Source organism: Panthera onca, chromosome D1, assembly GCF_046562875.1.
Source record: "Panthera onca isolate mPanOnc1 chromosome D1, mPanOnc1 haplotype 2, whole genome shotgun sequence".
In the NCBI taxonomy this organism is placed as follows: domain Eukaryota; kingdom Metazoa; phylum Chordata; class Mammalia; order Carnivora; family Felidae; genus Panthera; species Panthera onca.
Genome location: NC_138348.1, coordinates 52,048,677 through 52,063,018, shown reverse-complemented (window position 1 = coordinate 52,063,018; position 14,342 = coordinate 52,048,677). Strand labels below are relative to the sequence as shown.

The following is a 14,342-nucleotide window of genomic DNA, read 5'->3' as shown; positions in this document are numbered from 1 at the left end:
TCCACCCAATTTCGGATTCAGTAGTCCCCTGCTATGTGCAGGTTATACGTTCCAACAACCCCAGTGGATGTCTGAAAATATGGATAGTACCAAACTACATACACAGGCATACCTCAGAGATACTGCCGATTTAGTTCCAGACCACCGCAGTTAATGCAAATATAGCAATAGAGTCAAATGAATTTTTGTTTCCCAGTGCATATAAAAGTTATGTTTACACAGTATTGTAGCCTAGTAAGTGTACAATAGCATTAGGTCTAAAAAAAAAAAAATGCAGAGTACGTTAATTTAAAAACTTTATTGCTAAAAAGTGCTAACCATTATCCGAGCTTTCATTGAGTTGTAATCACTGACCACAGATCAACATAACAAATATAATAATAATGAAAAGGTTTGCAGGGTGCCCGGGGTGGCTCAGTCAGTTAGGTGTCTGACTTCAGCTCAGGTCATGATCTTGCAGTTCATGGGCTCGAGCCCCACCTTGGGCTCTGTGCTAACAGCGAAGGAGCCTGGAGCCTGCTTTGGATTCTCTGTGTGTGTGTCTCTCTCTCTCTCTCTCTCTCTCTCTCTCTCTCTCTCTCTGCCCCTCCCCTCCCCCCCTTTCAAAAATAAAAAATAAACATTAAAAAAAAGTTTTTTAAATAATGAAAAAGTTTGAAATGCTGCAAAATTTACCAAAACGTGACAAGGACACAAAGTGAACAAGTGCTGTTGGAAAAATGGCGATAGACTTCCTAGAAGCAGGGTTGCCACAGACCTTCAATTTGTAAAAACCATGCTCTGTGAAGCGCAATCAAGCGGAGCACAATAAAACGAGGTATGCCTTGTACCGTGTTTTCCTATACATGCATTACCTATGCCAAAGTGTAATTTATAAATTAGGCATAGCAAGAGTCTAGCCATAATAACTAATAGTTATAACAAAATACTGTAATAAAAGTTATGTGAATGTGGTCTCTCTCAAAATATCTTACTGTGTTGTACTCACCCTTCTTCCTGTGATGATGCGTGAGAGGATAAAATGCGTGAGGACACAAAGTGAGGGGAATGACGCAGCATTGTGACGTGGCGTTAGGTTACAGATGACCTTCTGACGATTCGTCAGAGAATCATCTGCTTCCAGACCGCAGCTGATGGCAGCGGGCAATCAATTGAAACTGCAGCAGCGAAACCACAGATAAGGGGGACTCCCGTAGTCTCCCCTTCTACCGTTTCTCAGTTATTCACAAGCTGCTTCTAATGTTTCCACAAGGAAAACTCCTTGTCTTTTTCAAGGTAATGTGTCATAGTTACTGGTGTGTTTTTGTGCTTTCTAACCAGGTAACATATGTAGAACGGTGCCACCATTTTGATTAGGGTCCTATCCTTTTTTTAAATGTGTCACTGGTGATGTTTTGGAATGTTGTGCCCTACTGCCACCTTTCCCGCAAGTCCTGTTTTTTCTGCATTATTTTGTATAACGTGGTGATTTTTAGGCTCTGCCTCGTTAGAGCAGAGTCATACCCAGTGGACTCGGGGTTGATGGTATGTCTTTCTTTCTCATCTCCATAGATACCTAAGGCTCCTGAAACTGTAGGAGCCCATGTTGGTCAGCAAACAAATGCTGTTTGGGCCAGCAGTACTGTCACACAAATAAAAGCAATAAATATATATTCGTGGACAACGACATGCCAGGTACTGTGATGAGCAGTGGAGATACTGGCTAATAAGAAGCATTGCCTGTAACTCAGCCTAGTGGGAGAGAGAGAGAAGTAATTACAACAGAGGGGGACGCATGCTATTCAAGAATATAGCAAGGTCTTCTCCCCAGACTTCAGGGAGTCTGTTTCTTTCCTTGCTGCCCCCATCTCTGCCTCCTTGCTCTACTTCCTGAAGTTACCTGTCAGCACAGAGCAAGGAGGCAGCACAGGGAAGAGTTAATGTGGCACAGGTGGGAGGGGTAAGGGCCCTGAGGGAAGCCAGTGGAACAGCTTCATAAAGGGCCCCATAGGCACTGGTCAAGGTGAAGAGAAGCTGCCAACACCCAGTGCACAGGTTCTTTCTCCAGTCAAGTCTTCTGCTGGTGTTTTCCTCCTCATTCATTTATCCATTCCATGTTTATTAATCTTCAGTAAGCTAGAGTCTGCGTGGAATCAGTTCTACTCACCCTGCCTCCTCCAACGTCAGAGATGCTTCTTCCACGTATGGCTGCTACTCTGGGTTGAGTGCCATTTCCTCCCCCTCTGTCACCTCTACTCCCTCTGGCACCCCAGAAATAAGACTTTAGCGGGACCCCCTTCTGGATCATGAGGAAGGTAGGGAGTCAGAGAAGTTCCTTTTTTTTTGCTGCCATTTCTCTCTTTCTCTGTTCCTTCCTAGGCCCAACTTCAAACCTCCAGCTGGTGTTCAAGTTTACTACTTAAGTATCAAGTTAAAAATAATGTAAGCACCCCCAAAACCCACCAGATTTTCTCTGGTCACATCAGGCTTCCATTTCCACTCAGTCCCATCTTCCTCACCCTCCTATTTCTCCTTTTCTCTTTACTTTCTTCTCCAGGGCTGATGCCCAGAATGTTAAAGATGGACAACACTGCAACTACTGTGCCCACCCCCATTGTAGAGCTGAGGAAACTGAGGCCCAGAAACTCTGCCTAAGCGTATACAGTCAAGGACAGTGCAGCCTGGGGCCTGATACCCAACCAGCTCTGGCTTTCTCCCCATCATACAGAGACTGAGATGGACTCTACTTTGGATCCTAAGGAAGAAAATCTTTCATGTCAGCCACAGCTCTCAGCTGACCTCCAACTGTACCAGCCACTGCAGCAGTGAGGCCCTCCTTCCTCATGACCAGTGTCTCCCCTGGTCTCCCCCTATGACACTCATGGGCTTTCAGGCACAAAGGATTCTCCCATCCAAGCTAGTGTAGTGACCTTGATTATCTGTCAAAACCCCCAACCAAAGGTATAACCCTGTGGTCCCCCAACCCTGCACTACCCCTACACATACTCCATGGATGGGTCTCTGCCACTGTGATACCCCCCCAAAATCTCTCCCTTTATCCTTCCCCTTTCAGGGGTCATGCCCCCATGAACCCTAAAGCTTTGCCCCCTCCACAGGATGGCAGAAGGTCCACATTCCAACTCCACCTTCCCACGCCCAACCTTCTTCATGCTGACTGGCATTCCAGGGCTAGGGCCTGCCCAGGCTTGGCTGACACTGGTCTTAGGGCCCATGTATCTGTTGGCCCTGCTGGGCAATGGAGCACTGCTGACATTGGTGCAGATAGATTCCACACTGCAGCAGCCCATGTTTCTACTCCTGGCCGCACTGGCAGCCACAGACCTGGGCTTAGCTACATCTATAGCCCCAGGGTTGCTTGCTGTGCTGTGGCTTGGGCCCCGGCGTGTGCCATACAGTGCCTGCCTGGTCCAGATGTTCTTTGTTCATGCACTGACTGCTGTAGAATCTGGTGTACTGCTGGCCATGGCCTGTGATCGTGCCGTGGCAGTAGGGCGTCCACTGCACTACCCTCTCCTAGTCACCAAAGCCCGTGTAGGCTATGTAGTCCTGGCACTGGCACTGAAAGCTGTGGCTATTGTTGTGCCTTTCCCTCTGCTGGTGGCGAAATTTGAGCACTTCCAGGCCAAGACCATAGACCATGCCTACTGTGCACACATGGCGGTGGTAGAACTGGTGGTGGGCAACACACGGGCCAACAATTTGTATGGGCTGGCGCTTTCACTGGCTGTGTCTGGTATAGATATCCTGGGCATCACTGGCTCTTATGGGCTCATTGCTCATGCTGTGCTGCGGCTGCCTACCCAGGAGGCCCGTGCTAAGGCCTTTGGCACATGTAGTTCCCACATATGTGTCATTCTGGCCTTCTATGTACCTGGTCTCTTCTCCTACCTCACACATCGCTTTGGTCGTCACACTGTCCCAAAGCCCGTACACATCCTTCTCTCTAATATCTATTTGCTGCTGCCACCTGCCCTCAACCCACTCATCTATGGGGTCCGCACCAAGCAAATCAGGGACCGACTCCTAGAAATCTTCACATTCAGAAAAAGCCAGTTCTAATGGGCAAAAAAAAAAAAAAAAAAAAACAATGGAGCCTGGTGGTGGAGGTGAAGGAATATTCAGAAGAGTCCAGGGCCTGGAGGTGTGGATTATGTCTTCTTTGTCCCACTGTCTACATATGACTGTGATAATCACTCAATAAATTATTTGCTGTGAAGCCTCTACAACACATATCCCTAGCATCTGCAGACTTTGGTCTATCCACATATCTTGCTTGGGAGGCAGGAGGCAGGGGGCTACATGTTACCATGCAGGAAAATAAAATCAGGAATTACCATGGCTCATAGTACACAAGATTTAACTTAAAGAAAACTTCCTTTCCCACCCCTTCCATTATTTTAACCTAAGTCTGCCCATGTCTCCACACAAAAGCTCCTCTATTGATTCTAGACCTGGGGACCTGGGAAGAGTGAAGCTGCCTCTGGAGGAAAGTGCTTGGGTAGTTTTCTGGGTTCAAAGCCCTCTTCATTCCTGGAACCAGATTCTGTCCTTAGGGAAGAAGTTACAGGCTTATTCCCCACATTCTGAGAATCTGGATAATGTGTCCAGATAGGGGTCCCAAAATTGGCCATTCCTAGTTCAGAGAATCCCCTTGGTCTCATGGGTTAGGGTCTATTTCCCCTACCTCCACTCTCCTGTCAATATCTCAAGAATTAATGGCTAGAACTCTCCCTTAGGAGCCAGAGGTCCAACTTAAAGAAGTTTTGAGGGGCACCTGGGTAGCTCAGTTGGTTAAGCATCAGACTTCAGCTCAGGTCTTGATCCCACAGTTCGTGGGTTTGAGGCCCACATCAGGTTCTGTGCCTCCGTCTCTCTCTGTACCCCACCCCCCACTCATGCTCTCTCAAAAATAAACACTTAAAAAATTTTTTTAAAGAAATTCTGATATCCCAGGAAATCATTGTAGCCACTTTACCTGCTTGCCTGAGGTCTAGTCACTGTGGTCTCTTACCAATTTGCTCTTCTCTGCATCCTCAGCCAAGAATGTTGAATTCCCAAATAAAATCTATATCAGCACCCCCATTTGGACTGGCCAACATCACTAGAAGCACAGGATGTTGGTATAGGAATATTTCACACTGCTGTGGCTACCAGAGAATAGAGATATTACACATGGTGTAACAGGGGATTGACCTTCAGCTAAGATTACAATGGAAGGGACATTGTGCAAAAGATCTTTCACACCAGCGTGGAGCCCAGAATGAATATAATCTCAGACAAAAAGCAGGAATTCACTTTTAGAAGGTCATGGAAAGCTGCAGGCTGCACAGGCAGACCCAAGCTCTTTGGGAAAACTATCATAACTGCAGGTATTGGAGTCAGCCATGAGGACCTGAAGCCAAGTGCAATGCTAACCACTCAGCACAAACAGCTGGACCAAGTACCACGGGAAAGCACACAGAACAGGCGGCTGCAAATCTGAAAAGGCAGGTGACATCTTCTCAGGGCCACATGGGGTCTCACCAGGTCCTCACTAACAAGGAGCTAAAGAGAAAGCCCAGAAGCTCTGCGTGATTTTCAGAGGTGTTGTCACATTGAGAAGATCGACAGTTTTCCTTTGTGGCCTCAGTCATTCTCAAGACTAATCTTTTTCATGAAGTTCTGAGTTGAAAAAATTCCTCAGGCAATGATTTTGTGGATAATTATGACAAAATTCTAATCCTGATCGGAACTGAGTCATTAAGATGTCCATATCCTTCTCTTAGGGATTCCTCTTTGATAAATCTATCCTGACAAAATAATTAGAGATGTGAACAAAGATGTATGCAGTAAGATATTTATTACAACATTATTATAAAGAAATGTACGTGTGACAGTCTTGTCACACACACACACGCACACATTTTTTGCCTCTCCCCTCTGGTACATGAAAAAGGGAAATCCTACGCAGCCAATGTTCACAAGCAATGAATTCTGTCACCTTCCCACCACAGGAAACCTCTTGTCTAAGGCACCTTCATTCTCTGGTTGTGCACAGCTCCCCAGCACAGCTGAGTCCAAGGTTGTGCATTGTTCATTGCAAGAACTTTCTTCAAGCCAAAAATCCACACCCTTGGACATTAGTATTTTGTCTGGATGGAGAGCACACACATACCTACCATGTGATGTGTTCAGAAGACTACCAGCAATCCCCTACTCCTCACAAAACCTGAGAGTAATTCTAAGCGCATAATCCCTTATCCACAATTCCAAAATAAAAATCTTTGAAGAAACAATGTTTTTTTCATAACTTTGGCCAAAAACCTGACCTGAAACATCACGATGGTATTTATAGTATTTATGTATTTCACTTGGTGTGAATATTCATACATTTAGCTGCAGAAATATTGATGTGTTTGATTATAGGGCACTGTCCTAAACCTCAGTGGAGTACTCCTTTATATACAATAAAGGCACTATATTCCCTTTCTAAAATCTGAAAAATTCTGAAGTCCAAAACACATCTGTCCCTGGAGGTTTCAAATAAGGGATTTGAGACTTGTACACTTATCCCTATAGCCTGAGAGAAGTTAGGGCTCTTTATCCCTTGGAAGTCTTCGCTATCAACACGATTCTATACTGCCCTGAAGCCTCTTGCAGAGAACCTCATGTTCCCTAAATAACCAGCCCCTCTCTTCACATGCTGTCCGGTCCAGTCGCCACTCAGATACGTTGCAGATGATCTGTGTCCAGGGAAACCCCCAAATGTGCCACACTGGAGGCAACCCCATGAGCAGGCTATGGCCCGAACAGCCCAGTCCTGAGGCTCATCAACTCCATCCAGCACTCAGTTGTCATCTATTTTCCTTCAGTAACTTTCAGTCTCAGACTCTGAGCCAAAGGGAAATACAGTCTCACTTAATGTCAGGGTAGGAAAGTGTGGAATGCAGGGAGCCTAAAGAATCATGATCATCAGCAAAACAGAAGATATGGGCTTCTGGCTGAGAGTTCATCTGTACCCAATTTCCCCTCTGAGCCCCCCTGATGAGAATCTGAAATTCTTATCACATTTCACCAACAGCCCATCATCCCTATCCCTACACTCCACCCCCTTCTCATTCTGGAACCCCATCAGGATCTGGATACCCGTGTTTATCAGGAACTCCCGTCTCTGGACCTCTGCATCTCTGCCTCCCTGCACTGTCTGTATTGCCCCACATCTGTGTGCCTTGTCCTAGTGTATGTCTCTCTCCCCACTGCTGTCTACCTCACTCAGGATTCCCTTCTGGAGGGAACAGAGGTGCCAACTATGCTATACCAGATAATCCCTCCTGGTATAGGGCTAAGAGGGCACTAGAGGAAGAGATCTGGTTGTGCTTGTCCTGACAAGGAGCCTGGGGTTTCTGGTTTGGTCTCTGAAGCATTTCTCTCACCTTGCCCACTTCCTTTTCATTACACCACTTTGAACATCCACGGAGCAGGCGCCCTCCCACCACACACTCAAGAGCAGAAGGAACACAGCAGTTTCTCCCTTCACCAAAAAGGGACTACCATTTAAATTTTAACTTAAAAGCTGGAATCAGGCTGACTTAGGCTTGAATCCCAGATCCTCCATTAACTCAGTGTATCCCTTGCACTAATTTACTTAACCTCTCTGAGCCTTTTAATTCACTTGTAAAATGAGGAAATAATAGTACCTACTTCAAGAGGTTACTAAAAGGATTAACCAACATAACAGATTCAGCGTGTTTGGCATAGCTTCTAACATGGGATATTTGATATTAATTCCTCTCCTGGAGCGCAGTCCCATGCCCACAGCCAAACTTTTGTTTAAAGACGGAGCACCCATATATACCCTTAGCTCTAACCTACCCTGAGGCCAGTAACATCATGTAGGACCATGCCCTGTGCCTCATATTCATACCTCAGCCAGCTCAGACGATGACCGACTTTATGGGACAGCTCTACATGCTGGGCCAGCATAGGAAAGGATGCTCCCCAAACAGAAGTGGTCTTCCTAGGCATGCAGGAGACTCTCAAAAGGGACTCAAGAGAAGACTCTTTAGACAGATAAGAGGCAGAGTCAGAGAGTAGCTACTAGAAAGGCTCTCCAGAGTGGTTCTTCTCTGAGGAAAAAACACTCTTCTTCTCCAGCAAACACCAGGTTGAGATCTCTGGACAGAGACACAAGGGGAAATCACACATAGATTAGGGCTGCAGTAGGTAAGTGCCAAACAGACACAGATCTCCCTAGGACATGGAGTGGTGCATGAAGAAAAATTTCCTCAAATTTACCTGGGTAATTCTGGCTTCCTGAAAGTCCTCTCCAGTTACTAAGGCAACGTTGTCCCAATTAGATTCTTATCCTCCACATTGTCACCACTCAGCATGACACCCTCCTACACATACACCTGGTATTCATTGCAATTGTAACCCACTCATTAATAATGGGTTTCAACCCAGGCTGTACATCAGAATTGCCTGAGGAGCTTTTAGAAATCCTGATGCCCAGGCACACTCCAGACCAATTAAATTAGAATCTCAGGGGGTAGGATCCAGGCATCTATAGTTTTTAAAGCTCCTAGGTAATTCCAAAGTATGACCAAGGTTAAGAACTACTGCTTGGTTCTCAGTCTAAGTCCTGATCTATACTTCCAGTGTGTCCTTCAGGACCCCTATCCAACCTCATGAAGAAGTCACCTGCAGCTAATAAGGCAGCACAGCAAATTGATTCAATAAGGCTGCTGAAGGGGGAAGCCTGATTCTGCTTCCTTTAAGAACTCAGACCAGGGGCGCCTGGGTGGCGCAGTCGGTTGAGCGTCCGACTTCAGCCAGGTCACGATCTCGCGGTCCGTGAGTTCGAGCCCCGCGTCAGGCTCTGGGTTGATGGCTCGGAGCCTGGAGCCTGTTTCCGATTCTGTGTCTCCCTCTCTCTCTGACCCTCCCCTGTTCATGCTCTCTCTCTGTCCCAAAAATAAATAAAAAACGTTGAAAAAAAATTAAAAAAAAAAAAAAAAAAAAAAAAAAAAGAACTCAGACCAAGAACTACACACACACACACACACACACACAAATGCACTCAAGCACCCCTGCATTTTCCTACCCTAAGGAGGAGAATGGATAAGTGACTCAAGGGTATGGACTCATGCTGTGCATATAGTGAGGCTAGGAAAGTGACTGCCCTCCCCTCACCCAAAGCCCCATTATCTAGTAGGACCTCTATGATCTCATGCTATAGTAGGTCAAAGCCTAAGGCCTGGGGCCTCACCTCTCTGGGCAGCTTGGGGTTCCTGCAGCAGCCACTGCCCTGCCTAACCTCTCCCATACCCCACCATGTTGGTTGGTACCCCCCACCTGCTGACACTGGATGAAGCCGATGCCACCTGGACCCTCATCAAGGATAAAGTAAGAGAGCTAAAGAGAAAGGAACAAAGTGTGACCTAGATGGGTCTGAGCAACTTATGCGTAGGAAGTGGTGGGTAGCTTGAAGATAATAATAATATTTACTCAGTGCTTACTTACACGCTGGACACTGTACTAAGTGCTTTGTACACACTCCAATTTAATCACAATTGCAAAAAACAGCAAGAAGTTCCTTCAAAGGCAGTAAGAATTTCTGAGAACAGAGACAAGTGCTAAGTCAGGGTAGGAGTTATGAGGTCAGGAAGGCTTCCTGGAGAGAGTGACGTTCTAGCTAGGCAAGTCGGAATTATTCTCACATAGAGGAAAGAGGAATGTTTAATAAACACCTAAATGAGTTAGTGAGCAGGTGGGTGGGTGGGTGAGCGAGTGAACAGTGTATAATTAAAAGTACAGCATATGCAAAAGCCAGGAGAGGATTTAAAAAAATTGCATATTTGTGAACTGCAAATAGTCTGTAGAGCAGAGTTCACATGAGTAGTGGTGAAAATGAGGTCAAAGAGGTACAGAGGCTGATCATGAAGGGCCTTGTAAGCTTTCTAAAAAAGCTTGGACTTCTTCACAGATACCCCCTCCACCTTAACATCCACAAAATGGGAAATTTGGGTTTTGAGCCAAATATGGAGATTTTCAGGAGCAGGCAGATGTCAGCTCTGAGTTGCAAGTACCCCTGCCAAATCTAGATGGCCACAATTTCTGAACTTGGAGAATTTAGGGATCAGGTTCTGGTTACATAATCTGAAGGACAGTGAATTTAAAGCACTCATAGAAGGCAGCCCTTCTATCAAGTTTAAAACAACCATCTTAAAGTAGTGCCTACTAGACTCAAACAGCCTTAATAGATATAGCTCCCATTAGAAATGGAGCTCACCACAAAGGTCAGCTTCCCAGGGAAGCAGAAACAGGAGAGCCAAGGCCCTCACAAATATCAGAGTACCTAGCTTCAGCAGGTTGGTCCTGGACAAGATCAAGCATTTCATTACGATGAAAGTAAATGCAGTCATCAACCAGCAGACAGCTACATCTCTGAGCATCAGAAAAATTCCCTATTTAAATGGAAAATTGTCAGGAAAGGCAAAGTAGAGATACACAATAAATCACTGGTGATATGTGGCAAATTCAAGGAGCAGGACACCTCTGAGTAACCTGGTTTCCTCTCTCCAGAACTGATAGTTTATTGCGCACTTTGTAGAACATACAGCTAACCAACATATGGCTGGAAGTCTCCTCATTCAGAATTCATACCAGCCGAGGTATACCCAGGAAGAAAGTTTTCCAACCTCACTTTCCCAGGCTGCCCCTGGGAGATCTAAATTTGCAGGCTTCTATGTTCCACAAAACTTTTACCCAGAAGTAAAGGTGCAGTGGGAACAGGTAGTGGTCTCACATGGTGACTCTACAAAGAACAGTCCCCCTAGCATAGAACTGAGTGCCCTATTTTCCCTATTTTAGGATAACCACTGGGGGCCTCAAGGGTAAGAAAAAGAGCCTATAAACCTCCCCACCATGGCAAATTCATGTCTATTCTGGGAAAAACCCTCCAGCTAAATCAGGGATTCACCTGATCAGAAACTTGGACCATAAGAATAGGTATTTTAAATGTCAAAATCCCACTAAAGAGGTACCTCCTGGAGACACTCCTATTTGTCTTATTTGTATAGGATCCTAGGGACCAAAGAAGCAGCTAGGGTAGGATTCTGAAGTTATATTTGGTCACTATGCTTTCTTTGTCATGGAGCAGAACATTCTAAACAAAAATGCCAACCCACCAATGCTCTGCTCTCACCCCTGGTAACCCAACTGGCCCTTCTCAGAGCTTCTCAGAGAACTGTTCTCCAGCCTGATGCCCCCACCAAAAATAAAGTATTTCAGTCCCAATGAAGCAAAGAAAAGGAATTATGGGAAATTCTTCCATGCAGATTGAGAAAAAGCACCATGATAAACACTAGTATTTCAAATGGAAAAAAAAAGAAAAAGCACCATGTATTTCCCTGGCCAGGTGACAAAGGACAGTACTCTTCAAGCTACTTCAGCTTGTCCATAGTGCAGACACAACTAGATCAGTTAGCGACCCTCCCTCCTCTTATGCTATGGGGCAGCACTTCCAAAAACAGTTCTATGTAGCAAAAAACAGATTGACCATAAGGGATCATTGATGAACTCTACCAGAAGGCTGGCAAACTGGGCAAGGCCAGGGGACAGGCATGTGGGAATTGGGAGCTGAGGAAGGGCAGTAGAACATAGCAAAAATGCTATTCTGAAAACAGAACAGGTCTCAAACAGGAAAGGGATCCAAACAAGGAATTTTATGTACTGGCTAGCAGACCACAGAGCCAGAAGTCTGAGCTAGCAGTATCTTTGATGAGTTGAGATCACATCTAAGTACAAATACTAGAAAGGATCGTACAAGATTTTCCAGTCGGTCATGAAGTTAAACTTTCCAGAACTGGGTTAACCAAACCAAAAAAGGCCAAGACAAGAAGGACAAAACCTAGAGGAACTAGAATCCCTGAAAGCGTACTAGAAGAACCAGCATTTCAAAGATGAGGCCTCAAATCCCTAAAGGAACTCTGTCCTGCAGTTAGGACAGAAAATGTTTAAGAACGGTCATTCCAACCTATTTCTGTGTACCCATTTGTGGTGAATGACATCACCCACCCAATCAATCATCTAATAACTAATCCTTCAGGATTCCTTTTCTCACATTCCTTAAAGTGATCAAGTTCTACTAATTCCATAACCTAAATATCTTCCCCCATTATTTTAGTTGAAGGCCTCACCATGTTTTGCTTGCAGTATTACAATACTCTTAACTGATCTTTCTCTCCCCTTATTTTGTCTTCCTGCTCAAAATTAACTTTCTAAAGCGCCTTTCTGATCTTTCCCCTCTTGCCCAGAGCCCTTCAAGTGGTTTTCCATTGCCCTCAGGACCAAATTCCTGTCACATTGCATACAAACAAGATCTTTCAGTCTAGTTGCTGTGTGCTTGTCCCTCTTCATACCCTATGTTTAAGTGCAATGAAATTACGTGTTCCTGAAGGTGCCCCACCTAGTTAATAAATTCTGGTTTTTAAACTGGTTGTATCCTCTCCCTGGATTGACCATCCTCCTACCTAGCTGATTCCTTCAAAGCTCATATATTACCACCTAGAAACCTTCTCTGATCCTCTTCTATCAAAGAAAAAAGCTGTTAAATCACCACCCATCTCCTCCACACCCGTGTTCTCTATTATCTTACTTAGCTGACTACTGTGTACATATTTGTCTCCTCCATCAGACCAGGCTATAATAGGATAAGGTCAAAATTTCATGCTTTTATGTATTCCCAATATCCAGCAGGGTCTGGCACATAGTATATTCAAGGTTTTGCTACAGGAGAGAACTAGGAAATAAGCAGGAACCCGTCTGAGCACATTGTAGAGATATAATTGCACAGGGAACAGCAGGAGGGTCAATCTAGAGTAGGCTACCAGGTAACTCCTGACCCTAACTCAGTCCCTGACCTATAAACTGGCCATCTGCAGGTTATCGAGGAGCGCTTTGGGCCCAACGTAGTGGCAGTACCTTTCCTGTCGGATGCAGCCTGCTATGACCTACTGGGTGTGCTAGTGAAGCAGTCCCGACCAGCCCACACTCGCCTGGCTTTACCAACTCGGCAGGGTCGGCGGGCACTACAACCAGTAGGGCCACTACCAAACCTCCTGGAGCAGGTAGGATCTGAGGGTGCCTTTGCCCACTGCACTCGGGAATACTCACCAAACGGCCGGGAAGAGATAGCCTATGAAGAAATGCGAATATTGGATGGGCAGCCCTGCAGGATCCGCCTGCACATGGGTGGTCTGCGCAAGAAGGTGGCCTTCCTGCTGCTGCCACCAGCTCAGGTGAGCCTACAGCAAAATCTTCCCTGGCTCCGAAGCACCCACAGCATCTATGTCATCTACCAGGTCTTCTCCTGTTCCTGGCTGCAGCTGGGGCTGTTGCCTACAGCCCAAGAGCCCCAGCTGCTCCGGTTACAACGGTCCCTGCCTGTTGCCTTCTCCTGCCTCAAGTTTTCACTGCAGCCCAAAGGAGTGCTGGGACCACAGAAGCCTCTGACCAAAGATACACTGCCCCATGGGGCCAACTGGGTCAGACCCAACCTTGGGATCATGCCACCTCTGGCCCCCATGTCAACCCCTACCGATACCGCTGAAGCTACTGATGTGCCCCCACCTGCCCCAGCCCCACCTACACCACCTCCTCAGGAAAGGCCAGAGGGCAGACCCACCAGATTCTCCTACAAGGGCCGAAACCCCTTCCGCAGGGGGCCCCAGATGCTGTCAGGTACTGCTAGGGGATATGAAGCTGAGACGGATGGGATCTGGTGAAGGGAGAGGGCATAGGGAATATAGGAATGTGTGCCCCAGGAATGTGTGGAGCACCCCTAATACCACACCAGATCCTGGTGAAGGGGATGGAGGGAGCCAGGGGTGGTGAGATGGAAGCATGGTCCTGGTGAGGGGGTGGGCACAGCAGAGGGCCAGAGGGAGGGACCAGGAAGGCAGAAAGACCAGGGCATGAGTCAAGCTGTGACTATCCCCAACCCTGGCAGAGAACTGGCTCTTCAGCCCCCGCAGCCCCGCACCAGGAGTCCAGGGTGGGGGCCCCGGGGACCCCGACCGGCACTCCATGTCCCTGCCCCTGCTGCAGGGTCTGTCCTCAGAATTCGACAGCGACGAATGAAGCTGAGGCGAGAGATTCAGGGGGCAAGGCCCCCAAGATCCGGCATAGGGATACTGGTCCCCAATAAACATCAGCTGCTGCTCCCCCAAACCATCCTGGGCCCATGCTGCTTCTTCTGTCTTGGGGCTGGAGAAGAGTCCCTACTTTTTTCCCCTAGGTTCCATGACCCCTCACCCTTTAACGGTGTAAGAAGCACCTTAAAACCTTAAAACCAATGTCCT

At 46.6% G+C, this 14,342-nt stretch overlaps 3 protein-coding genes across 7 annotated transcripts in view; 2 read left to right on the top strand and 1 right to left on the bottom strand.

The window, feature by feature from the left end:
• Nucleotides 1-1,112: 1,112 nt before the first annotated feature.
• OR52W1 (olfactory receptor family 52 subfamily W member 1) lies at nt 1,113-4,230 on the top strand. Of its 3 annotated transcripts, XM_060605841.3 has the most exons (4): nt 1,113-1,275; nt 1,552-1,674; nt 2,359-2,421; nt 2,537-4,230. In XM_060605841.3, the coding sequence occupies exon 4, from the start codon at nt 3,097-3,099 to the stop codon at nt 4,057-4,059; it is 963 nt and encodes a 320-aa protein (XP_060461824.3). In that variant the 5' UTR covers nt 1,113-1,275; nt 1,552-1,674; nt 2,359-2,421; nt 2,537-3,096; the 3' UTR covers nt 4,060-4,230. The 3 variants fall into 3 exon arrangements, with proteins under 3 accessions (XP_060461824.3, XP_060461823.3, XP_060461825.3); XM_060605840.3 differs by lacking the exon at nt 1,552-1,674; XM_060605842.3 differs by lacking the exons at nt 1,552-1,674; nt 2,359-2,421.
• Nucleotides 4,231-4,353: 123 nt separating this feature from the next.
• Nucleotides 4,354-14,342, bottom strand: part of FHIP1B (FHF complex subunit HOOK interacting protein 1B) — a 33,833-nt gene continuing 23,844 nt past the window's right edge. The window contains exons 13-14 of one of the 3 annotated variants that reach the window (XR_009602190.3): nt 7,904-8,153; nt 4,354-5,789 (exon numbers count right to left, since the gene is read on the bottom strand). Coding sequence is in view for 1 of the 3 variants with exons in the window: in XM_060605835.3 (XP_060461818.1) it covers nt 8,077-8,153 (77 nt within the window). In the remaining 2 variants the exon portion in view is untranslated. Of the gene's footprint in view, nt 5,790-5,822; nt 8,154-14,342 lie in introns of those variants that run through there. The other 2 variants (XR_009602189.3, XM_060605835.3) reach the window with 2 other exon arrangements.
• Nucleotides 9,235-14,216, top strand: CD1H11orf42 (chromosome D1 C11orf42 homolog). Its single transcript, XM_060605838.2, has 3 exons — nt 9,235-9,384; nt 12,924-13,722; nt 13,991-14,216. Exons 1-3 carry the CDS (start codon nt 9,313-9,315, stop codon nt 14,119-14,121), a joined length of 1,002 nt encoding a protein of 333 aa, XP_060461821.1. The 5' UTR covers nt 9,235-9,312; the 3' UTR covers nt 14,122-14,216.

Bases quoted from the DNA above. Each gene is read 5' to 3' on its own strand.
- OR52W1 (XM_060605842.3), top strand. From the start codon at position 3,097: ATGGCAGAAGGTCCACATTCCAACTCCACCTTCCCACGCCCAACCTTC.
- CD1H11orf42 (XM_060605838.2), top strand. From the start codon at position 9,313: ATGTTGGTTGGTACCCCCCACCTGCTGACACTGGATGAAGCCGATGCC. The intron at 9,385-12,923 runs GTAAGAGAGCTA...GGCCATCTGCAG, and splicing joins GGACCCTCATCAAGGATAAA to GTTATCGAGGAGCGCTTTGG. The intron at 13,723-13,990 runs GTACTGCTAGGG...CAACCCTGGCAG, and splicing joins GGGGCCCCAGATGCTGTCAG to AGAACTGGCTCTTCAGCCCC.